Source organism: Rhipicephalus microplus, chromosome 1 (assembly GCF_043290135.1).
Source record: "Rhipicephalus microplus isolate Deutch F79 chromosome 1, USDA_Rmic, whole genome shotgun sequence".
Classification (NCBI taxonomy): Eukaryota; Metazoa; Arthropoda; class Arachnida; order Ixodida; family Ixodidae; genus Rhipicephalus; species Rhipicephalus microplus.
The window spans coordinates 257,636,290-257,661,353 of NC_134700.1; the positions used below are offsets into that span (position 1 = coordinate 257,636,290).

The 25,064-nt window shown below is 44.7% G+C and overlaps 2 protein-coding genes across 2 annotated transcripts; both read right to left on the reverse strand.

Moving 5' to 3' along the window:
- Positions 1-263: 263 nt before the first annotated feature.
- LOC119160131 (uncharacterized) lies at positions 264-5,155 on the reverse strand. The gene is made up of 4 exons (XM_075872649.1): positions 4,868-5,155; positions 4,551-4,800; positions 3,895-4,041; positions 264-1,391 (listed from the first exon to the last, which is right to left on the reverse strand). The coding sequence occupies exons 2-4, from the start codon at positions 4,567-4,569 to the stop codon at positions 559-561; spliced, it is 999 nt and encodes a 332-aa protein (XP_075728764.1). The 5' UTR covers positions 4,570-4,800; positions 4,868-5,155; the 3' UTR covers positions 264-558.
- A 7,676-nt stretch (positions 5,156-12,831) lies between these two features.
- LOC142767240 (uncharacterized) lies at positions 12,832-23,340 on the reverse strand. Its single transcript, XM_075868522.1, has 3 exons — positions 22,927-23,340; positions 13,549-13,872; positions 12,832-12,966 (listed from the first exon to the last, which is right to left on the reverse strand). The coding sequence occupies exons 1-3, from the start codon at positions 23,140-23,142 to the stop codon at positions 12,832-12,834; spliced, it is 675 nt and encodes a 224-aa protein (XP_075724637.1). The 5' UTR covers positions 23,143-23,340.
- Positions 23,341-25,064: the final 1,724 nt, after the last annotated feature.

The following is a 25,064-nucleotide window of genomic DNA, read 5'->3' on the forward strand; positions in this document are numbered from 1 at the left end:
TTTCGCAGAGTATATCTCTCTATGTTTACTAATCCGACGCGTGTGCTAGCCGCTGGCATTGTCAGCCTCATAACAAGGTAATGTAAGTCATTTAAATGCAGAATATATTTCATAAAGCAAATGGCTACGTCTACTTCTCCGGCTTTTTAGATTCGAACGTCTGCATGGTCGATATACCGTCGTGTAAAAGACTGTTTTTTTTTTATTATGGCAGCCAGTATCGGTCATGCGACAGTTGGCGCCACAGAGTATGTGTACAAACAGAACACTTCAGCAATTTTATATGAGGTACTTGGCATGCGACCAAGGCACGCAAACATATTTTACCAGTCCCGAACAAGTGGTACACCAGCAAACACCAAGTGAAACCTATTTCTATACTAACTATACAGCAGTTATAAGTAGGATTAACTATTTTCGCGTAGTGATCAAGAAATAACCGGGACCTAAGGCAACCTTTCATTCTCAGTAGAATTGCGATTACTCGTGGGATTTGGTTATGATGCACTCCTGTACACATATATTTGAGCATTTATTTCTCGTTATTAACGTTAAAAATTAGGTAAACCTTGGTTCGTTCGTGGATTGGAACGAACGATTGATAGGAACGTGCTGAAAGCAGCCCTTTCGCTCACGAGCCATTCTCGAACTGGCGCTGCAGTTGAAGGCCGTCAAGAAGCCAGGTTCCTCAGCGATAGGCACATTGCAGCGCTCGCGGTGCGAACCAACTGTGCCGTCCACTTTTTTCGTAGCAAACGCGCACCACTTGAAACATGCGCTCAGATAAAAGAGCTGCGCACTCGTCCAATTCTGCAACACCGTCGTCGGCGCCAGCATCCTGTAACCCGGCGCCGCCACTCGGAGCGCGCCCATCGCCGCTTGCAGGCCCACAACGTCCGCGAACACCTCCTCGATTTGCCGGTTCGCCGCTGCTCCAAGTTGACGGTGCGTCTGGGACGGTGGCGACCGGCGGAGGCAAGCGATGGTGTCGGAGACCACGGCAGAAAAACGCCTGTTGACCAAAAGGCCGTTGCGAGCTGCTCCCGAAGCTGACAGATGCAACGCGGAGATGAGCTCGCGAGCCACAAAGTGGCCCAGGGAGGCGTACGTCGCCTCCGGCGATTCGCGCACCAGGATTGGCGGCATCATGGATGCTACGGGCACGAACAGCAGGCCGTAAAATGGAAGCAGTAGTGGTTTGGTCGCCAGCATGGGTAGGCGGTGTGTCATGCGGCGTGCCGTGGAAACTGGGCGATGTAGCGACGCCTTAGCTCGGGCGGCCCGCCCACTGAGCGTAGACAGGTATGAGCGGATGAAGGGTGACCGGAACATGGGTAGTGACGCGTAATGCCTCTCGAGCAGAGCGTCGTCGTGAAAGTCATCGGGTACCTCTGAAAGTGCGTGAGTGCAGTTAATTAACCACTGGTGCGGCAACCCCGTCTTTCTAAGGTTTGCATGTTTCAATCCTTTGATTAAACTTCATGCACCTGTTCATGTTGAAGGCGATGCCACTTCTCTTGAGAGGCGCTGTACAATGGCTTAATGACTATGAAAGCTTCCTGTGCAATGCCCCCATTACTGTTAAATCGCTGCCTTGTCAGCAGTCTCCGTACAATCAGTACACCAATGCGAAATTCATTTTACAAATGCGCGAGCCACTAGAATTGTAGGAAGTTTTCACTTGCTGTCAATCCTAATTGCGTGTTCACTTTACCCACAAAAGGCAGACATACGGTGATGTCTCACCTATTTTTTTTTCGCCTTCCTTGCTGCAGTTCTCGGTCAATGAGATAACATCCCCACATATCGGTGTGCTTTCCGCCTCACCTGTGTCGATTAATTTGGTTACGCCTACTTTTGCGTGGGTATAACAAATGAAAGGTAATAAGAAACGAGCCCGACTAAATCTGCTTTTTAAGAAATATGTGTCACATGACCGCATACGCTGGCCCTTCAGATTACACGCGTTTACCGTTCGAGGACTAGAAAACACTTCAGGTGTTCTGCTGCTAAGCACTAGAGCTAGTTTCACTTCCTTTCTCTGCCACTACGTTGCGTTTGAGAGAACAGAAAATTTGCTTAACGCCATTTGAACAAGTTATCAAGAACATGCTGATATAGTATTTAAATCCACAGTTTGCGACAACTCGTCGCCAGGGCCAAGAGGGCAGTCGAAGACAGAGTGTTCCTAGACTAGGAACCCTCCCATCTTCTGGTGATACCGGGCCCTCGCTGAGAACACTGTTTCTAAATAAGCGTTTATTTCTCTCTCTTCAACTCTACAACCTTATTACTTCGCACTGCTGTTAACGTCGTCTATTACCAGTTTGAAATTTCTTCAGATATTCATTTTAATAACTGTACGTGTGGCATTCACGAGAACTTTCTTTTTACGTTAGCTTGGATACTTCATAATAGGGCGGAACGTAGAGAAACGGTACGTTTGAAGACTTTATTTTAAGTTGCTCGTTCTTTGGACATCTCCTTCTCATAGCTTTACGACCGTATGGTGTACCTTTCTTTACACAGGGTGGCATTGGTCTCCTCAGTTTCCAGCTTGACAAGATTCTTTTTGGCATCTAGTTTCTCTTCTTACAGCGCTTAAAGACGAAAAACACAGCGTTTCTCTTGAAAGAATACAAAATGACGACAAAAAAAAGATATGCTAAGCAAACCCATACGAAAAGCCATAACATGCACAAGTTACAGCGGCTCCACACATATCAGCACGCAGTGCCGGTTTTTTTTCTTTTGTTGTGTTTTTATGTGTGTGTTCATGAAGAGAGAGAGACAGCCGTGCTTAAACTAAGGGACTCTTTATAGACTGATTCAATTTTCTTTCACGTTTAAAGCACAGTGAATAACATAATTGCGAGAGCTGTCACGTAGCCGTTGCATTTCTGAATAGGACAGAATGAAATCACTATAATCGAGTTTCTTTGATTAACAATGCGCAAGATGGCATGAACAAAATTCCAATGCAGTGCAGCCACATGCAGCAAGAAAAGCTTATCAAGTCTACTTAGGCTTACCTCATTCTCGGTGTTAAGCAACCGCACCGCCGAAATCGGCGTGCTTAACAAAAGTACAACTAAAATAAAAAAAAACATAAAATGATTTAACGAGACAAAGGACGCCTTGGCTTACCCACTGAACCTGTTTGTTATTTATTAGCTCCAAATATACGAGCTAGTGCGGTATGGTCTAGTCGCTAAAGTAATCGACTGCTGAGACTGTTGAGCCTAATCGAATCTTGATGCATGGCGGCCTGCTTTCAATGACGACGAAATGCTTTGAAGCTCGTTCTCTTAGATTTAGGTACACGTTTAAAAACACCACACAGTTGAGTCCCCTACTACGGTGTCCCTCAAAACGATGTTGTGGTTTTGAGACATAAAACTCTGACAAATATACTATATCTTAAACCTAATTAGGTGACTGTATAAAACATTTTCTTCTATTCCTGTATTTTTCAAAGTACCTAGACTTATGTGAACCTGTCCCGTACTATCGGCGTCGAATGAGACCCAAAAAGAAACACGAATTCGCAATGGTACAGTGTGCGCCCTCTATATTTATCATCATGGACGAGCGCGCATATGCGCACTGCTCCGAAACCAGGTGCGTGCATCTGTGAAGGGCGACGACTGGAGGATACGTACTATACCACAGCGAATGAATGACACTGTTCGGGCTTCATTTGACGCAGATAGTGCCTGTGTCATGGTTGTGTACTGTCGAATTGTAAACCAGGGGACCGGGCTTAGTCAAATAGCAGTAATACAGCTTACGCCGCCCATTTTGCTTTGCCGAGATAACATAAAGATAGGTTTTGTTTTATTTGATGTAAAAAATTTTCAATAACAATGCGAAATTGTGCTCAAGAACACTTACGAATGACATCTTCAATCTCACGAAGCTTTGCCGAGGCCTTCTTTCTCTCGGCTTCTGGAAGTACAGCAAGGCCCGCCTCCAGAATCAAGCGTATGTTAGCTATTACAGATTGTGCTGTGTCTATGTCTGACGTTGGAACGCTTCCTTCTGTAAATAAAAGAAGTAAAATAAAACAACTATGCTAACGGGAATATCTTTCACATTAGGAGAAAGCTATGTGAAAAAGAGAGCAGGATTACTAAGAGAAATATCAACCCCATTTAAAGTTCGAAGCTATCACACTACGTTCGTAAAAGCGTCAACAGCGAACCACTGAGCTTGCAAGAAGCTTTGTTTCTTCAAATGCTTCAAGCCAACAAATGGCACGGATAACTTGCTATTTATTCCTAAATGTAGCAATTTTCTGTTTTTTTTTCATTGAAACAAATTAAAAGCAACGAGCAAGTTACACTGGTCATCACGGGGCATGTTACATGGCATGGATAATTACTCAATGGCGAGCGAATGTCAACCGGAGTATATAGAATGCATGACTTTCAAGCTAATGTTTGAAGAAATGCAGTGTACCAATGAAATCGGTAATTTGGTTATCTTCGCGATAAAAAAAAATGAAGACCTTCATTTGTAGGCAAAAAGAAAAGAGAAAAGTTACCCACCGGCAAGAAACAACGACATAGCGTGCGGAGCCACGTCCAGAACGAACTCGAAACAGCGGTACTTCGACAACTGCAGCACGGAAGACAGCTTGGCGGATGAGGGTACAGCAAGATGCCGCAGAAGCAACGTGCTCACGAAGGCACCGGCGGCCTCGGCGTCGTCCAAGGCCACATCGGCAGAAAACGTGGCCGCCAGCCGAAACGCCGATCGCCCGCCTTCGGTGACGTACACGTCGTCTGTCAGGGTAACCTTTCACAATTAAAGAAGGGGAACGCGTGAGCTTCGCCCCTCGCCTAAAGTAATTACTGATACTCACAGGGTTACTTTTGCATTCACTTAAAAGAACACGAAGGCGAAAGCCAGCTGCTTCCTCTCACTTGACGTAATGGCTCTCCCTCTTCCTGACCCCACACCAAAAGTTTTCCGCACATAATGTTCTTTCACACCTTTGCGCTACTTCCAAAATCGGAAGCATTCCAACCTTTCTGCACCTCACCTGGTTTCGCACTGCCTCCGTGGTCAGCCCACCTTTGATCAAACGATTATGTCATGCGATGACGTCATCGTGTAACATCGTGATGACGTCCTAGTGACTTCATAAATGCGTCCCACTTTTGGCTGAGCCGTTTCAAGACGTCATGTGGTGACGTCAATCTATGTGAATGAAGTTTGTTTTGTTTTTTTGCAGCAGTTATGATGACGCCACCGGTGGTCCATTCGCACTTACGAGGCAGCTGAGGCTGCTTGCATCTTAAAAAATGAGCGTCGAATCATCAACAGCACGTTGAATTACATTTAAAATTGGATATAAATTACATTACAATGTGTATATTAGCAGCTGTTATAGAAGCTTTTTTTTCTAATGATAACGTCAGTAGGGACCCTTTAACCAATCGGTTCGGTCCCTAAAGTTTTTTTCTGTAATTAAAATGCATCTCTTTCCTTAAGTAAACATCCAGCTTCCGACCCTGGGCGAGGTTATTGCATTTGTACGAGATTACAAAAAAAGCTCACGTAACTACAGTCGTACGCCCACTTAGTGAGAACATGAGAGCGCCTACCGCACACTTCTGTCAGCGATGCCTACCTTGACACGAAGGTCTGCTCATGCGCAGTTCGTTCGTGGCACGGGTATTTTTCAACCACGTAAGTAGCCTCCTGGTTGACCGCGTTCGGTGATGGTGCGCTCGGATGACGCGGTGCACGTCATGGCAATGTGTCGTCGCAAACGCACTGTGCATGCACCTTGTTTCACGTTGGTGTATAAATAGGTGCCAATAACTGAACCATGCTGCACGCGCTTCCATGTTTACACTAGGCGTGCTTGTGAATTTATTTGAATACAACTACCCTTTGGAAAAACTCATCACGATTTCGAGTTACCCAAAAGTCTCAGAACACGTCTTGCCTCACAGTAATATCGCGGCTTGCAAGTAAACTTAAGAATCAAATTGGCAAAAAAGAAGTGTTACGTTAACCTCTCCTGTTAATATTATGCGCCACGGTGGCGTAACGCTCGACTGCTTACCCAAAAGTTGATTCCAGCCGTGGTGGTCGCATTTCAATGGAGGCGAATTGCTAGATGCTCCTGTCACGTGCGAAGTTTGTACATCTTAAAGAACACCAGATTATCAAAATATTTGGAGCCCTTAAATACAGCGCACCGCCTAATCATTGTTTTGGCTCATGAGACCTCAATTTTTCTTTTTTTTTACGTGTGAGGGCATCTTTTTAAAGTACAAATGCGTAGGACAATCAAACACTTTGCAGACTGCAAAAATTGTTAAACATTTCTTTGTAATTACTATCAAGAGCGCGCGCGAATTCACCGAGTTGAAAGCCACTGTACCCGCATAACGTTTCCCTGTAGTTCCAAATATTACTGTTCGAATTTTCCGTTTTCTGCCGCCCTCTGTTTGAAAGTAAAGTAATCAAACTGATTGCCGTTAACTCGGTTTAAGTGGATAAAGATCGTACAAGAAATATAGGAAGCAAACCGATGTTTCACTCGATGAACAGAAAAGGTTACGACGAATTGCTACTAGGAGCAACTTAATGCCAACGCGCTGCGAACGCTTGCTATCAGCGTGCTCATTAGGCATATGTCTCTGGCTAAGCTTGGGAAGCAGCAAGCAACGCTAATAATCTCATTATAAATTTGTGCTTGCGGCCACTCGAAGGGGCCGCTAACGAAGGACCGCAATGTAATACTCTGTGCTTTCCAGAGCTTCTGCGTTAGTACATAATCCCTAGCACTAGTCTAAAAGCCTCGCGCTGTGCAATGAAAAAAAAAAAAAGAAAAGATGGCTTAGAGTGAGTTACTGTGTGGTTTTCTCGGCTACTGCGAAAGTACACATTCTCTCGCTAAACTGTGTGAGGCTTACACTGCGCAGAAAGTGGAGGAAAGGGGGGATGGAGGGAAAAGGAAAGGGTGGCGTACAGTGCCGTACAACGAAGGTGGTAACTCGCGACGCGATGCACAGTAATTCAACAACAAATGATCGTTCCCTCAAATAGAACAAATGGTTCTTGTTCCAGCGAAACAACCAAGTAACTCTTATGGTTATCATCATCATCTTCAGCATCAGTCAGGGTGATAGTGTGTGTCATCATCACCCTGACTACGCCCACTGCAGGGCAATGGCCTCTCCCATGTTCTTCCAGTCAACTCGGTCCTCTGCTTGCTGATGCCACTTTATACCCGAAAACTTCTTAATCTCATCTACTCCTATAACTTTCTGTCTCCCGCTCACCCACTTGCCTTCTCTGGAGATCCAGTCAGCTACCCTTAATGACCAGCGGTTATCCAGCCTATGCGCTGGGCCCATGTTCATTTGATTATGTTGATTATGTTGATTATGTTGATTATGTTGACATGTTGATTATGTTGTCGCGAAAGCTGCGAGGGTGTTAAATTTTATTCAGCGTAACTTACGATGTTCGCATCAGCGACTTAAAGAATGTGCGTATTTGACGTGTGTACGACCAGTCTTAGAGTACGCCTGCGCTGTGTGGGATCCGGCGCAGGTATATCTTAGTGATAAGATAGAAAAAATACAGAACAGGGCGGCAAGGTTCGTCCTGGGACGGTATCAATGGCGGGAAAGCTCTACCGCTATGAAACAAGAATTGAATTGGGAGCTGCTTTCATCGCGTAGAAGAAAATTGCGATTAAAACTTTTATATCTAATATTTAATAATAAAACTGGAATCAATAAGGATATGTATTTACAGACGCCGTATTATTTGTCAAATCGAATTGATCATCCTTTTAAACTGAGGGAATACCGTCCCAGGACTGGAATTTTTGCAAATTCTTTTTTTGTCAGAACAATACATGAGTGGAATGGGCTCACAAGTGTACAAATGTCTGCTGTAAATGAAAATTTGTTTTTTTCGAATCTGTAACCCCCCTGCTATAACGCCTTCGGGCGCTGCAGGTATACTTCGAATAAAGAAAATAAAGAATTTCTTCTGGATTTCAGCAACGATATTCTTAATCCCGGTTTGCTTCCTGACCTACTCTGCTCCCTTCTTGTCTCTAAAGATTACGCCTATCACTTTTGTTTCCATCGCTGGCTGCGTCGTCTTCAATTTAAGCTGAACCTTCTTTGTAAGCCTCCAGGCTTCTGCTCCGCGGGTAAGTACCGGCAACATGCAGCTGTTATTTATCTTCCTCCTAAGAGATAGTGGCAATAGTCATTATTATACTACTTCTGCCTACGGTTATACTACTTATCTACTTATCTAATAGAATCTACCACTTTTGGTTACACGTATCCATTAATGATTGATATGTGGGGTTTAACGTCCCAAAACCACTATATGATTATGAGAGACGCCGTAGTGGAGGCCTCCGGAAATTTAGACCACCTGGGGACACGTATCCATTATGCTCGCTAATCAACAATGGGCAAACTTTATCTACTCATTAAAACATCATTCTGGCTCAAACGTTTTTTTTTTCACAGTACTTGACTTTATAGATGAACTGCTACTAGGTCCAAAAAGTAATGTGTTTGTGTTTTGGTCAATACTTCTGAAAAATTCCACTCTATAACTACAAAGTGCCAACGCATCTGCCCTTCAGGAATGGCTGATGATCGTAAAGCAGCGATTGATATGTTATAACCTTTATTATAAAATATGGAGCATACAAACCATCACGTAACCAGTTATCAAATGACGTCAAGGTAGTTTCGTGGAGAGTAGCACACACTCATTGTTACATACTTCATAAAATAACTTTTGTCCTAAGTTTGGTATTGAACACAAATTTTCTCGGCCCAGAAACTACGGTAGTCTCTACAGATAGTAACTACACAAGTATGCAATTATAATTACGCTATATTTATTTGGCTTTACTAACTACATAATGTAGACTACCTCGTGACATAATTTGTCAAGATGACGAGTTTAAAGCATAAATACCTAGATTGAACTCTTCTCGAAACGCTAATCGCATTGACATATCTAACAAATTTGAAAAACGCATTGTAATCATTAAACATGCGTGAGTTCATAGTAGTATATATAAGCGTTACTCTTAGCGCTGCTGCCTAAAGTTCGGAATGGTATGTTTCCTTCCCCTTACAGATGGTGACAATATAGGGTGTAATGGTGCAAGAGACATTTGATGGCCATAGAGCACCCGTTCATAGGATGTCAGCTCACAGACCCGCACAAAGTACACTAATAATCGTAATAATTAGAATAATATGAGCCAGAGCTAAGACATGATATTGAAGTGCACCGAAGTGTGTACTTTGGATCAATTCATACTACCCGGTATACTTTAACACGCAAAATTAACTTATCAGGTCACTGTGGCTATGAATAAAATGTCTACAAATGTTAATTTTGATGCTTAAATGAAAATATTTAAGAAGGGAACAAAGAATCATTTGCTGGACTCTGGTTTCTGTTATGTATAACAACATTTTCACTGCTATATGCTTAATAACAGTTTATTTTGTTGTACTTGCAAGTGTAGCTGATTTATTTATTTATTATGTTATGTTTTCAGTTATTTTGCTTTTTTAACTGCCGCCAGACAGTACAATGGAGCTGAGGCCTTTGTCAGGCATCGCAACCTTTAGCCCCCGCTTCTTTCTTTGTATGAAAGTAAATGAAACTTTACTTCACATAAATGCGGGTATATGAGTGTTTTCGGGTTTCTACATTGTTGAACTGTGGCTGTCGCGGCCGACAATTAGGCTCGAACTCTCAAGCCTATTCGTCAAGCACACCGCCAAGCTATCACTGTGGGTAGTGGAAAGGATCACTGTGCGGGGACTCTGAGGGAATGTTCCTCGTCCAAAACCCAAGGAGAAGTTATCCCTTGTGTGTGTGTGTGTGCGTGCGTGCATGTGTGTGTGTGTGTGTGTGTGTGTGTGTGTGTGTGTGTGTGTGTGTGTGTGTGTGTGTGTGTGTGTGTGTGTGTGCGTGCGTGCGTGCGTGCGTGTGTGTGTGGGGGGGGGGACACTTCAGTTTTCAGAAAATTCATACTCTCACGGCACCTTCTTCGTCGAAACTTTGGCTGAATAGACTACGACCGTATCACTCAATTATTACTTGAAATAATAATTTTGCATTTTTAATACAAATTTCATTTGACAACTTTCGCTGATAAGTTCCCCTGGTTTACACAGTTGTGTGGAATTACTAATTAGCGGTGAGCTATCTCTCCTAAATACTTATGTTACATTATATTATTTCATATCTTTGTTACTTCAACTATTAACCGTCCTCAGCTACATTATTTTGCTAGAATAACTGTAAAGCGTGCACCGCAGCAAATCTACATCTCATGCGGCAAAGCAACTTTTGCCAAGTGCAGGACAAGGTAATAACATTTTCTAATCCACGAGGGCGCTTCTCTGCGATGGATATTTGCCCTACTAATGGCGGCACCGGTGGTGCTTCAAAAAGAAAATGATGTCCTAGTTTGCTAGTTTCACGTGCTGGTTCTTGTATATTACCTGTGTCTGCATCAAGACAGCTGAATCAACATTGTCCACGTCATAGCGCAAGCAAACTGTGCCCGAATACTTTGATGTTAGTAAGAGGCTAGCTGCCATTAGTACGACAAACTTCATTGCAGAGAAGCGCACGTGCGGATTAGGAAAATCTCCGAACGTTTTTCATGAACACCTTGCTTTACTACTGCATTAATAAGTTAAAAAACAGTTCTGGGTTATTGAATTTAAAATCGAGCGCCAAATTGCACTGAAGAAATGTAGAATAGATAATTTTGAAACTCAAAGCCAATAAGCTCCTGCCAACGCAAGCATTTGCACATGTACGTATCTTTACCCAATCACGACAGGAAATTTCCCGTTATTTTCGCTGGGCACACAGTCATGGTTTAATTTTTTTTTGCCAGAAATGTTGCGTAAGTATATCCCTTTAAATCAGATGCCCGAAAATAAACAAGCTTCTAAGTGCCTACAGCAATGAACGCCTCCCCACAGTTTATCAATTTGCACGTCAGGCCGAATAAGTGTGCCTCCTCTAGAATTGGACAACTAAAGAGCCGTCACACAGGATTAACGGCTTACGTAAAGCGACAGAATTTTTATTAAAATTAAACTTCACTAACTGCAGTTTGCAAGAAAAACATATGAAAAGGACTCTTAAGAGCACAATTTATCCGTGGAGCTTCAGCTAGCTCTAATCAGGGATAGTTTGGCACATTTTCTAATGCTCTATAAAGCCTGAAAGTGTCAACCACGTTATAAAACTAGTTAAACAGGTCCTAGATATTAAGTGTAGGTATGAAAATTAATATGCACAAAACTAAAGTAATGTGCACTGTCTCGACAGAAAACAGCACTTTGCGATAAGTGGAGATAAGCTGGAAAGTTTAAAGAAATGTGTCCAATTAGAACAGATAGTAACCGCGGAGCGGAAACACGAAGGCGAAATGACTAGAAGAATATGATGGGGTGGAACACATTGTTCAAGCTTTCTCAAATCATGAATGGTAATCTGCAGTAACCCTCAAGAGGAATGTATATAAACCCTGCGTCTTACCAGTACTTACCTATGGAGCAGAAAGCTAGAGGATTACAAAAAGGGTCCAGCTTAAATTGGGGATGACGCAACGAGCGATAGAAATGAAAAGGATACGCCTAGTCTTGAAAGACAATAAGAGAGCAGAGCGAGTCAAGGAACAAACGGCGGTTAAGGATATCATAGTTGAAATCAAGAAGAAGAAATAGACATAGGCCGGCAACGAAGCGCGTAAGCAGGACAACCACTGGTCATTAAGGCAAATGCACGAAAGAGAGACAAAAAGCTAGGTGGGCCGATGAGATTTTAAAGTTCACAGGTATATTGTGACAGCAGAACGCACAAGGGCGGGTCGATTGGCGGATAATGGGAGATCCCTTTGCACTGCAGTGGGAGCGGCCAGGCTGATATGATGGTGATGTTAATGAAGAATATTATGTGCCCGGAGGCTTTGTTCTTTGCGTTACCCCTATAATGGTTGTTCATCATTCTAAAACGGTGTGACACAACAAACGCTAAATACAATGTTTCTGAGCTACTTCGTCCTACACTTATCGTTCATAAAATAGTACATTTAGGGCAGTGGAATTAGTAACTATAAAAGTAGTATTGTTGTCCACTGTTGTTGGTACAGTAATAGGTTGGTACAGTGCACCAACATATTAACTATATCAACAGGCAACAATGTCGCTTCTGAAGAAGCCTGCCGCTGGCACGCGCTTCACCATAGCCGTCACTTCCAGACAATAGGTCGTAAGGGGCAAATACTATGAAAGCCGTTATTGCTTCCAAGAACACAATCGTGACCAATGAACTTATAAAGTGATGATTCACCGTTATACCAACCATTATAGGATCACATCCCAAGACGCAGGAAAAATGTGCTCCTTAGTCAAGTTTTCTATTGGGTCATTCAGATTAATTTTCTTCAGTCTGCAGATTGTTCAGCCACGTTTACTGACTGAAAACATGTATACATGAATCATTTTTACAGCATCTAGAATTCGACCTGAGATACGAACTATCTCGCGCAAAAGTCAGCCCCTGTCTGTTACGACATGGTCGTTTCATTAACAAACATAAGCGCCAGGTATTTCTGTTACATAAATGGGCACTCCCACTAGCCTACGGGACCGATGCCCGGGAACATACGTATATCATCTACCAAATCTCAATCTTACATGGATTTTGACGTTCGTGTGCGCCATCGAACCCTATATGCCATACCTCGTGTGACATCACCTAAGGTGACCTGAAGCAATGCTCTTAGACCACGATGTCATCACTACCGCTGCGCTCCGAGATGGTGCAGCTAGTAATGATGATGTCATAGTCGTCACTGCCCTTCTGCCGCGCTTGCGCCAGCAGTCTGCTATTCGGCGGCTGCTCGCGATTCCGGGACTTTGGCGAACGTGTTAAAGCATCAAGAAAATCTTTGCAAACAGACGACAAGCATACTTACGACGAAGACATCAGTGGCATCACGTGGCGCATGCGGAATGCCAGAAAAAAGAAACCGCAGATTATGAAGGCAGTGAGGATGTGTGTCACACGTCTGTGAACTCACGTGTCACATTTCACATGCTAGATGGCGTTAGTTGCACCCGATGGCTTGTTAGCGGAGCACTTCCAAACTGAAGCAGACTGGTTGGTAATAAACAGGCTGTAATTAATTTTCCATCGCCTGTTGTAGCAAGTGATGTTTTGTTATGACCAGCACGCCACCAGCAGCATATCGGGAAAAAAAAGAAAGAAACTCCAGATCAAGCTTTTTGTGCCTGTGCCACTTTATAATCAGTGGTCGAAAGACGCCTCCTAAAACGCTCGTACGTTTTTGCACGTCTTACAGCACGAAACAGCAATTCACTTGATGTTATTGCACGTCATTAGGAATATGACTATTTCCAATGTAGAAATCAACGGTGCAGCATCAGCAAGCTGTCCTTCGTGAAAACCCCTTTCGGAACATGCGTTAATGGTCACCTGGTTCTTCCCGGGAAAGTTGAGATTGATCATGGCCAGAAGAACGTCGGCAGGTGGCAGGTATTTGCTGAAGCCGGCCACTCCTTCCACTGTGCTGTAATAGGGTGCCTGGTTCTGAGCACTCTGGTGGAGGGCTGCCGCGGCGAGCGCCATGCGCCGATGCACGTGCTCGAGCCGCTGAGAAAGGTCGTCGCGACCGTACAGGGCGGCGAGCAACAATGCGCGGGAGACGCTCCGGTTATCGGCCAGCGACGTCTGCAGCCAGCCCGGCGACAGCGTCAGCACCGTGCGGTTGCGACGCCGAAGGCTCATCTCGGGAAGAAACTGCAGGCGTACAGCACAAAAAAAACAAATAATTAAAAGTACCTACAGTAGGACAAACAGTGGCCTATCCAAGGGGTGGCACCCCTTGGATAGCACCCTCCCCCCCACCCCCTTACTTCCCAACTTCCTTTCACCATGGCATACGGAGCAAAAATAGCCATTTTAAAGGTTAGTCTCTCTCCCAAAATCAAAGCAATGCCCCCTCTTCCCCGAAAAAAATTTCTGACTGCACCTCTGGTTACAAACAAAAATAAACGTAGAACCCGCCCTTCGCAGTCACTGTTTCCACACTGAGAAAACTTCCATATGATTGGCATCCATTTGCGTTAGCCGACTTCTGTGACGTCAAACACCGTGTATTTCGGGTAGGTGATTTTCGGGTATACGCATACAGACACACGTCCGTGTGGCTCGTTTCGAGACTGAAACTTGAACTCCCTCGCAAACTTCAAAAACATTAGCGGCATCACCGCTCAAAGACATTTTCGGTAGAAACGAAGAACCTGATCATTAACACACGTAAGAAAGAGAAAATAGACAACCACCCGTTTGTAGCACGGAGCCACAAGAAAATCCATACGGATTTCTCAGAATGGAAAGCTTCTTAGTTGCCGGAAAATTCGTCCTGGTCCGGGGTTCAAACCCGGCACCAACGCCTTTCCGGGGTGGTCGCTCTATCAATCGACCTAACCAAGAAGCTAGCAATCGGAAGGGCGAGGGCGAATTCATCCCCAACTCTACGCAAATGGAGACAAGTAATGCAAACAATACTGATTGTTGGCCTAGTTGGTACTTGCTTACTGACATGCTTTGGCCGCAAATAACACATGCTGACATGCTTTGGTCGCTTGTGCTTGTCGTTGAGTGTTTCTTTACTTTGTGTGTGTGTTATTTGCGGCCAAAGCATGTCAGTAAGTAATGCAAGTTAGTTCGGTGCAGTCGTGTCATCTACCCCACTATTCCTCTGTGCTTGGACTAATCGATCGATTGCCAACCTCTGACCACTTGCATTTTATTGAGCAGTACATTCAAGACGTTGACTACTTTTGAAGTTAGCATCATTGAGCAGTACCTTCAAGACGTTCTGATTGCCTCCACTGTGCATCTGCCTATCTACTTTTGAGCAAACCTTATTCCACTGCTGCCGAGACAGCTCCTGACTATAGTCCTCAATTTCTTTATTGAGGAGCGCTTACGCAACAACCTTTCGAGCTTCTATATGTGCGCCATTTCTCAACCAGCAGTTTTATAGCATCCAATAAATGTGCAAAACGCGAGTCCATCGCATCAACCCGTAAATCAGTCTGAACTGTCTTGGTTGCGAGGAGCGCATTCTCCTCTAACATCGCAAAGAGTTCCTCCAACGTACCATATTCGGTATGATCAGCCATGCGGCACTTTCTAAACTCGTCCCAAAACGTTACCCCGTACTCTTTAGGTAAAGCCGCCCGAGTTTCCTGGGTGACTGAGAGGATAAAGTGAACGCTTTCAAGGCTGTCCTGCAAGTTAGCCCACTGAACGCAGGCCACATATGACATTAAAAATTGCTCACATCTTACGTCACAGCCCAAACGGAGAATTTTTCTTCCTGCAATCTCCTAAGTCAATCATTGCTCGTTTCCTTGAAACTAATATGCCGTCAGTGAAATGCAAGGAAGAATACTTTCCGAAACATTTTTTCTGAACGTTCTAGCGTGATTACACTCGATGTAGCCACCTTGTTGCTTTTATTTTTCGGAATGATTCTTGCTTTGTTATTTTTGCATGCAGACTGTAAGCACCACAGTGCTGCTTCTCCTTGCGCGCACGGTAAGCTGATTCGGGACTCACTGCCAAAATCTAGCGCATGCAAACTGTAAAGAAAGACTTTCATTCCTCTTTGAAGCAACGGATGGAGGTTGGATGAGACGGGGGCAGTGGGCGGAGCAGTACAGAGGAACCGCGAGTAAAATATTCACGTTGCACCTTGTGTTCATTTGCATAAGTCACAGCGCCAGACAAGGAAGCGAAGAAAAAAATAGTCAGGCATAGTCTCTGCGAAGCTTTAAAAAGCATTTGCATTCGCAGCTGCCAGGCGCACTAACTCAATGATCGTGCCACCACGGCCCCTTATTTGTGAGCTACGCAAGTTCGTTATGCTCAAGTATTCTCTGCAGTAGCTAGACCTGAACCACGTTGAATGCTTTCGCTGACCTTCGCTTCTGGCTTTCGCAAGCACCACACTTCGTGAGGGCGACTACAATTTTTCTGTAACAAACTCTCGATGATTGTCTAGGCAACGCAAGAGCCCATTCTCACAGCGCGCCTAATGAGCAGACCTGAGCGCAGCACGGTAGCTGTTTCAATCGGTTGCCTTACAGCAGAACGCCCCGCCGTGATGGTCTAATGGCTAAAGTACTCGGCTGCTGACCCGCAGGTCGCGGAATCGAATCTCGGCTGCGGCGGCTGCATTTCTGATGGAGGCGGAAATGTTGTAGGCCCGTGTGCTCAGATTTGGGTGCACGTTAAAGAACCCCAGGGGGTCAAAACTTCCGGAGCCCTCCACCACGACGTCTCTCATAATCAGATCGTGGTTTTGAGACGTTACACCCCACAAATCAATCAATTAATCTTACAGCAGAACAAAGGTAATGTGCAAAATCATAACAGTTCACGAGAGAGCTCATCATAGCAGAGGAGCGGCCAACACACATAGTGCAAAGTCGCGGCGGTTTCTTTTGGTATCATTCCTTTAGCAGCCAGGTTTTCTGCGAGTATTGGAAAGACTTCAGTCAGTCACGCGGAAGACGTATGATCGCGTCGATATTGAAGCAGAAAGACCACACTGCCATGCTACCCATCTACCATTCTGCGCAACTTCCGAATTCATTGCCTGGTATCGAGTAGAGATACTAGCATTTTACGCCATGCCCAAGCTCGATTAGTTGAAAGCGCCAGAACTGATCGTTTTAGGGGCTTGTGACTGACTATAATGAAGTCGAAGAACCAGCCAAGTGGCAGTTAGTAAAGGTAGCAGAAGAAATTATTTCTTTTTCAATTTGTTCGCTTCTGGCCACAGCTTTAGAAATGAACATTTAGGCAATCAGCAGAAGTAAAAGCTAGGGAAAATATTGCTGAGTGATTCATTAAAGTGAAAGCTTAAAGCAATGATCACGCGCGCGCGTCGCTCCACCGCGGAGGTCTATAGAGGCTAAGATGCTGACCCACATGTCACGGGATAGAATGCCGGCTGTAGCGGCTGCATTTTTGATGGAGGCGAAAATGCTGTAGGCCCGTGTGCTCAGATTTGGGTGCACGTTAAGGAACCCCGGGTGGTCGATATTTCCGGAGCCCTCCACAACGGCGTCTCTCATGATTATATGGTGGTTCTGAGACGTTATACCACACATATCACAATCAAATCCCACGAGTGTGTTGCTTTGCGTCAGTGCGTGTCGCGTAGACTCGACGCTGCGCCTTCTCCCTATAAAGGGGGAGTGCGCGCGGCTACACAAAATAAGAGCAGCTATATGGGCTATTTGGTTGTAAAACTTGGATAATCGCGCTTTCTTCATCGTACATAGACGCACTAAATACACCACAAATACAGAGCGCGGACTAACAACTATGTGTCTGTGATGTATTAAGTGCGTCCCTGTCCGTTAAAGAAAACGCGATTATCCGAGAGGCTACACAAACCTGTGTGCCCTCTCTCTCCATATGGAGATAGGGTACGAGGCCGAGTGAACACGCCACGCGCTGACGCGCCAAAACGCGTTAGTGTGGTCAGGCTTTTAGATGCCTGATGAGAGGCGAAAAGTCACTGTCGGTCTCGGCGGCATCAACACGACGGACGCAAAAATCGTCACGTGATGACGTCACCATCGCACCCCACAAAGCGACATTACATCACTGCGTCGTCGCAGTGTATCATCACTTGGTGAAAGGTGGGCGAATCACGAAGGCACTGCAAAAACGCCGAGGAGTGCACAGGGGGCTCCAATGCCTCCGATCTCGAAGGCAGTAAAAGAACAATACCAAGGGCAGATAGCTTTCACTACAATCGACTAAGAAAACAAAGAAGATAGCTTTAGCCTTCGGATCATTTAAGGTGAAGGCTTAAGGAACTACTTCATTTCGTTTCGATTAATCTACTACTTAATAAACTGTAAATAAGTTTTCATCACTAAGAATGTTCTGTCACGCCGAAAAAAATTGTTAAGCTGGCTGGAGAAATATCAGGCGAGCAGCGGCATCGACGCCCACGCATCTGCTGCTCAACTGCAAGAAAAGAGGAACTTCCGAGTGCGCCCACGCATGCTCGCTGCACTCGATGCAACATCTGTAGAAGTATTTGAAATGTTCGCATTTCATACGCTTTCGTGCCGTTCACGAACGCGGTAAAATGCATGCCACGGAAAAACGTACTTTACTTTTTTTTTTAACATACTGAAGACGATAACGGATTAATGTACGCATAAGTACCCCGGAAACGTGGAAAATTGAACTTCTCGAAACACTTGGAACTTTATAAGAAGTCGCAAACATGAGTGAGTATACTATTATAAAAGTAGTTTGTGGAAAAGTTTGATTGCAATGCAAGATCATGGGATGAAGTCTTTATACAAAGGCAAGTTTACTTCCTCATATGCAAATGGCCTTTTTACGCAATAGGAGCGTCGCCAAGCTTATCTGGTGCGAGCGAACCGTTCTTGTTGGTTAAGCAGCAAGAGTGACTAGGAAAAAAAACCAGCAACTACTTCTGCCCCTGACTTCCAGGACAGAAGTTAAAACACACACACGCAAGGTGGTTTCTCGGAGCCAGTTTCATTAGTTTACAACTGCTAACTTCAGGAATTTTATTTTCTGCTACGCGTATAATCTCAGTGTATTTTATTAACAGTGACAGTTTGGCCCTACAGTAACAACGCCATATGCAGTGTTTCCTAACCACACACATACATACGCTGTATAAAAAGTAGCGATATGTATAATATCATATATGACGCTATATTTAAATGGTATGAAAAATGTTTAACAGATCTACACATTGTAAATTGCAAAGTCACGCGTGCATCAAGAACTTCCACTAACTCACCTCTTGACTATCTTATTAAATTCATCTGAATCCCGCTAACTCTCACAAGTATCTTGAAGTTCACATCACGACTAATCTAAACTGCTCACTACATATTCAACATATCATTAACCCTGTATTGGCCACTGTATCAAATCTGATGCATTGAATATAATATACCTCAATAAAGCTACTAAAAGCTACCATACGTGTCATGATAAGCAGCTACTGCATAATTCACATGTTATGAAAAATGTACAGGGACTTGCATATTATATTATAGTAATTACTTATTTGCAATTATTACTAACTAAATTATGCTGCAAACAAAACATTGCTATTTTTTTTCTTAAAAGAAACTGCACAAGAAGAGTGAAAACCAGCATTTTCTCGCAATTTTGCTCAAGGCACAACTGTTCGTGGACATTACGGGATTAATTATCAATGCTAACCGTATGCTTGACTACTTACGACAAAAACTTTTCTACTGCTTCTTGTGGCTTAAAATTGCAGCTTTATGAGACACCAGTGCGTTCTAAATTAGAATATGCTACCCCCGTATGGAACAACAGCTATCATAATCAAGAAACTTCACTTCAACTTGTGTGAAACGATGCCTTCCGATTTATATTGCTTAATTACAACAGAATCGCGAGCATTTCAACCATGAAAACTTCTCTTGCACTTCCTTCTTTAACATCCCGTAGAAACGTTGCTCGTTTAACACTATTTCATAATAAGTTTCAAGATTCCTTCCTGCATGAAGTACTACATCGCCCATAGCACGTATCCCTCCGCATTGATCGGACCATCAGAAAGTAAGTATTCTTCCATGCAGACTTCACGGTGACATTGTTGCTACTAATGATATCCACACGTTCAGCGATGCATAAGGTAGAGGTAGCATTGTGTGATTATGCTTTTTAATTAATTAGCTTACATTGTAGTTTGCCTGCTTAATTTCTATGTCTTAACTGTATTATTGCTTGTTTGTTCAATTAAATTTTTATCCCCCCCCTCTGTATTGCCATTTGGCTCTGAGGATAAAAATAACTAAATAAACAATACTGTGCGCACGTTTATGCGTTGCATGTATATGTGTTGCACACATATGATGCATTGCAAACAGATCTAGAATGAGAAATGGATGAGGAGATGGGAGTGGCTCTTAATAGTTCTTTCTTTTCAAATCACACAGCGCGGGTGGCGTAGTTATATTACGCGCGACGGCTAATCGATATCAATGAATACCGCTCTTTTCTAACAAATAAATACTTCTTCTAGTTTCTCTCAACACCTCTTCGTCGCCACTCCGCACTTCATTTAAATGACCACCGCAACGGGCTGCCACAAACGTGCCACAAAAATGCATCAGAAAAAGAAGTGTTAGCTAGTAAATCGCTGCTGTAACGGGAAAGGATAAGAAGTTGAAGTGTGAAAAAAAAACACACACACAATATATTCGTCAGCGTTAGGTTTGTCTTTTAATCTGAGACTATTTCGTCAAAGATAACGCACTTATCCCGGCATGTTACTTAGTTCAAGTAAACGAAATTTCAGGCTACTTCAGAGCATACGGTTCTCTTATTGAAGAGACCCCCATCCATGTCTTCCGAAAGTGTGGGCCCCAAGAGAATTCGCAGCAAGCGAGCAAAATTATATTAGACAGTTCACATGTGCCTGCATAGCATTCAAATTAAAATTTACATTAAGCCGTTTTAGAAGCGGCTTTTTTTTATCTCTTACGGCACCGTATGCATCAGAAAGGGAAAAAATACAACCTTCTCTATTTTGTGAAGTAACGATGAAAATGCGATTTCAAAAGCTGGAAAATCAAGAACACATTCAAGGTGCGCAGTGGCAACGCTCGTAATTTCGCCTAGGCCGAGTGCAATGCGCGCGAATAATCTTACGTGGCGTTTCATTTTCATTAGAAATGTAAGCCTGCATGCGTCTTCTGTGCCGGGGGCGAAGAGCCAGGTGACGCACGTGCAGCTTGCGCCGCAAAAACGCATCACCATGTTTAATAACTGATTAACATGCAATATTAATTTCAAGCTTGGCGACTGCACCTGGCGAGTGAAAGCGGCTTCAAGAGCGCGAGATACACACCAAGCAAAACGATTCAGCATTTATATTCACCTCTTTCTCTCCTCGGTTCTCACCTCAAACACTCGACATCAGCTTTTCTTAGAGTCATCCTGCAGTGGAATGCGTCGGCCAATTTGTCGTTCCGCTCGCGTGAGCTTGTATGCACAGAATTTTCTATCATTATCACACTCGGTCAGTTGTATTTTGAAACAATAATGTACACCTGCTTCAGTCGAAATTATATTAGCACGCATTATTAGTAACATTTTCGCAAGCTTTAAGAAATCCAAACCATAACAGTGTAAAATGCACTCTGTTACAACGACTTTATAGAAAGTTTACCACAACATAATGTAGCCTTGAAAGCGTGGTTTGTCTAAAGCGTATACCTTCTTTCTCGAAACCCCGCCGCGGTGATCTAGTGGCCAAGGTATACTCGACTACTGACCCGCAGGTCGCGGGATCAAATCCTGGCTGCGGCGGCTGCATTTTCGAAGTATATGCAAAAATTCTGTAGGCCCGTGTGCTCAGATTTGGGTGAAGGTTAAAAATACCAGGTGGCCGAAATTTCTGTAGTCCTCCACTACGGCGTTTATCATAATCGTTTGGTGGTTTTGGGACGTTAAATGCGTTAAACCCCAGATATCAATCAATTTATTTCTCGAGTGACAGCTGTACAGAGGCGAATGTTTTGCAGTCAGCATAGGAAGAGGAATAAACTTTATTATAAGAAACCAGCAGGTTTAGGTGGCCGGGCCTAAGCCTCTCATGAGGGGACGTCAAGGACTTGCCTCGACGCCGCCTCACGGGCGTGCTGGGTCGCCTAGGTTTGGTCGTCAAGAGCGGGGCTCCGCAGACCCTCATGGAGCTTTGACGAAAAGGTCGTGACGTTAGTGTGTCTGTACTGTGCCGGGAACTCCCACAGAATGTGCGGAAGCGTAGTCGGGCGAGTGCCGCATCACCGGCAGTGGGAGGTTGTGTACACGTCCGGGAATATGAGGTGAAGGCGGGCAGGTGAAGGATACGTGTTTCTTTGAAGTAGACGCAAAGTGGTGGCCTGTGCCTGGTTGAGCTTGGGGTGAGGTGGGGGAAAGGCTCGGCGTCTGAGGTAAAAATTCTCAACTGGATCATTGCAAGTAGTCACATTGTACCTGTTGTCCATCTCGTCTCCAGTAGCTCCAGCACGGTTTACAAGGCCTCGCGGAAAGGAGTGGATGACCTCGTTGAGGTTGGGGAGGCGAGGGCGGACTGGGCCCGCGTGGGCAGGAATTTAAGTCAGGTTTTTTTTTTTCGTGCGAGTTGACTGGTAAGCAGCACAGGATGCTTTCCACGTTGTCGCCATATAAATGAGTTGAAATAATCGCAATCTGAAGTCGGCAAGCATTGTATACTGGGTACTTTATATATCAGGTTGGTCACACCAAGTTTCATAATATCTTGGCCTCGGCAAGATTGCCTAGAAGTAACGAGGAAAACGAACCCATGACAAAATGATTAAGCGCACAAGACATGCTCCTTTATATGGGTAAAACGTGCTTAAATAGTCGATATAGCACAGTGAAGCAAACGAAATTAATCCGATTTTTTCATGATGCCATGTTGCATGCACTCCTCCCCTTGCGGAAAAGTCAATGAACGCCTCTCAATATCGGGAACTTCCCTTCTGACGATACCGGTTGACCCGGTTTTTGCCGAAACCCATACCAAAACGGCAGATGGCAGTACATAAAAATGAAAAAAGGCGGACGTTCCCTCAGACGTGTTCCATATAACATGGTTTTATAAGAGTTCCCCCGTTTCGTCCAGGCAGCGGTTCGTGTTTCGGCGGCTTAATCTCACGTCTTATTAACATGTGCGCATAACGCATTTCGGCCCCAGCGATGTCCCAAGGAGCGACGCACACCCACCTGGAAGAAAAGGGGCAGGCCCATGTTCTGCGACAGCGTGAGGAAGACCTGGAGGAAGTTGAACGTGCGCGTCCGGTTTGCGACAGCCTTCAAGGAAGGCCAGTCGATGCCCAGCGAGTGCAGCAGCTGCGCCACTACGTTGCTGTGGTCGTGCTCGGACTCGTGCTCACCGAGACACGTGGCCAGAGCACGACCAACCTTCTCAGTCACTGTCATGTTTACGGTGCCCCAAGAGAGCGCCGCGACGCGTCTCAGCGCCGCTACTCTGACGTGATTTTCGAGCAGGTGGAACTGATGCGCCAGCTGCGGGAACTCACGGGGCCACTGGCCGCACACGAACCTGCATCAAGTGGCCACGGAGCAATGCTTTCGTTAATGGTGCAGAGAGACGAAGTCGCAACACAAGTCACAGGGTCCCTTAGGCGTTCGCCTATGATGACTCCAAGTCAAAAGCCACCTCATTTTTCTTCTCACTCAATGCATTGATCTTCTCCCGCTTCTCTTCATGAGCTTTTGGCACCCAACGCTGTTTAGCAATGCCTCCAAGATCGGAGGCATAGCAAGCTTTTCACAACTCATCTGCTTTTGCACTGCCTCCGTGATCAGCCCCACCTTTTACCAAGCGGTGATGCCTTCAGCTGACATCACCGTGTGACGTCATCATATTATAGTAATGTGACATGTGACGTAATCACAATGTCGCTATCTATGATGTCGTGATGACGCCTTGCGGTGATGTCTTCAGGTTATAATGATTATTTGGTCAATTGTCATGTTTCGTAAGGCATCTGAGGATTCAGCCTTAAGGAAGGACGAAAAAGTTCGAGAGAACTGTGTGATTTATGTTTTACTAAGGGTCACCGATATCAAATCAATAATCTTGAGAAGTGTCCGTTCCGACCAAGACAAGATATCCTCAAGTTTGTCTGAAATATAGAAACAAACTTATTTGCTCAGTCAAAAAATGCGATTCTAAGTTTATTTGCGTACGCGGCACGCTCAGCTTCTTAGATAAATGGTCATTCTGATCAGCCTCGCTGCACCAAATTCAGTGCCAAAACCCTCTCCTGTGTTTCGCCAATCAACCCAATCCTGTGCATGCTGCATGCGGCCATTTTATTTCCTCAAACTCCTCAATCCCATCCGCACATCTACCTTTCTGCTTCTCCCTGTAGCGCGTCACTTCTCTTAAAATAGTCTGTTACTCTTAACGACCAGCGGTCACCTTGCTTACACGCTGCACGTCTTGCCCATGCCGATTTCTTCTTCGTTATTTCGGCTAAGGTTTCATTAACAACCCTTCGTTCCCTGACCCACTCTGTTATTTCCTTGTCTCTTAAAGTTAAACCGATCCTTGCCATTTTCCTCGGCTCGCTGCTTCATCCTCAGTTCGAGTTGAACCTCCTCAGTCACACGTACGCGTAAAAGTCGTCGCAAGGCTTGGCCGCTGCGTAGTCGAGTGAGCGGCGCAGCCCGTTGCCGAACGTTGAGTTTGTGTCACCGGCGTCGACAGGCGAGTACAAGGCCTCTTCCGAGCGGCGGCCCGAAGTGCGCACAATCAGCGGGAATATGACCAGCAGCAGCACGAAGGATCCCGCCGAGGCCAGCGACAGTGTGACCAACTTGTGCAACTGCTGCCTGTCGTCCGAGTAGTCGCCGACCAACGGAGACATGACGGCCATGCCATCCTGAATCTGCGTCAAGGCGGTCAGTTGTTCGCTTAGACGGAAAAGTACCAAAATGACGAGACCTATGGAACACTGATCGGTGACTCAGCCAACCGGATAGAGTGCTGCGACATCAGTCTACAGATTATAAAACCAGAGCTTGCATTGTGCAGATTATTTGCAACTCATGTCATCGGCAATAGTGGCAAAACTATACACACGAACTTTTGACTTAGCTTGCTTGTTTGAAGGCGGCAATAGTTATCGGTAAGCTGAAATAACGATCTTTGCAAGCACCCACTGACTGCTCAACCTCTCACTCTTCAATGTACCAGTAAATTAGTAACAGATGTAGGCTGGTAAAACACGAAAACTTTTTTCCTGAGTTATCATCGTGTTTTTAGCGGGAAAACGCCAGTGATGACGTGAGTGAAAGTGTTAATATGTACAAAGAATGGTACGTGTAGTAAA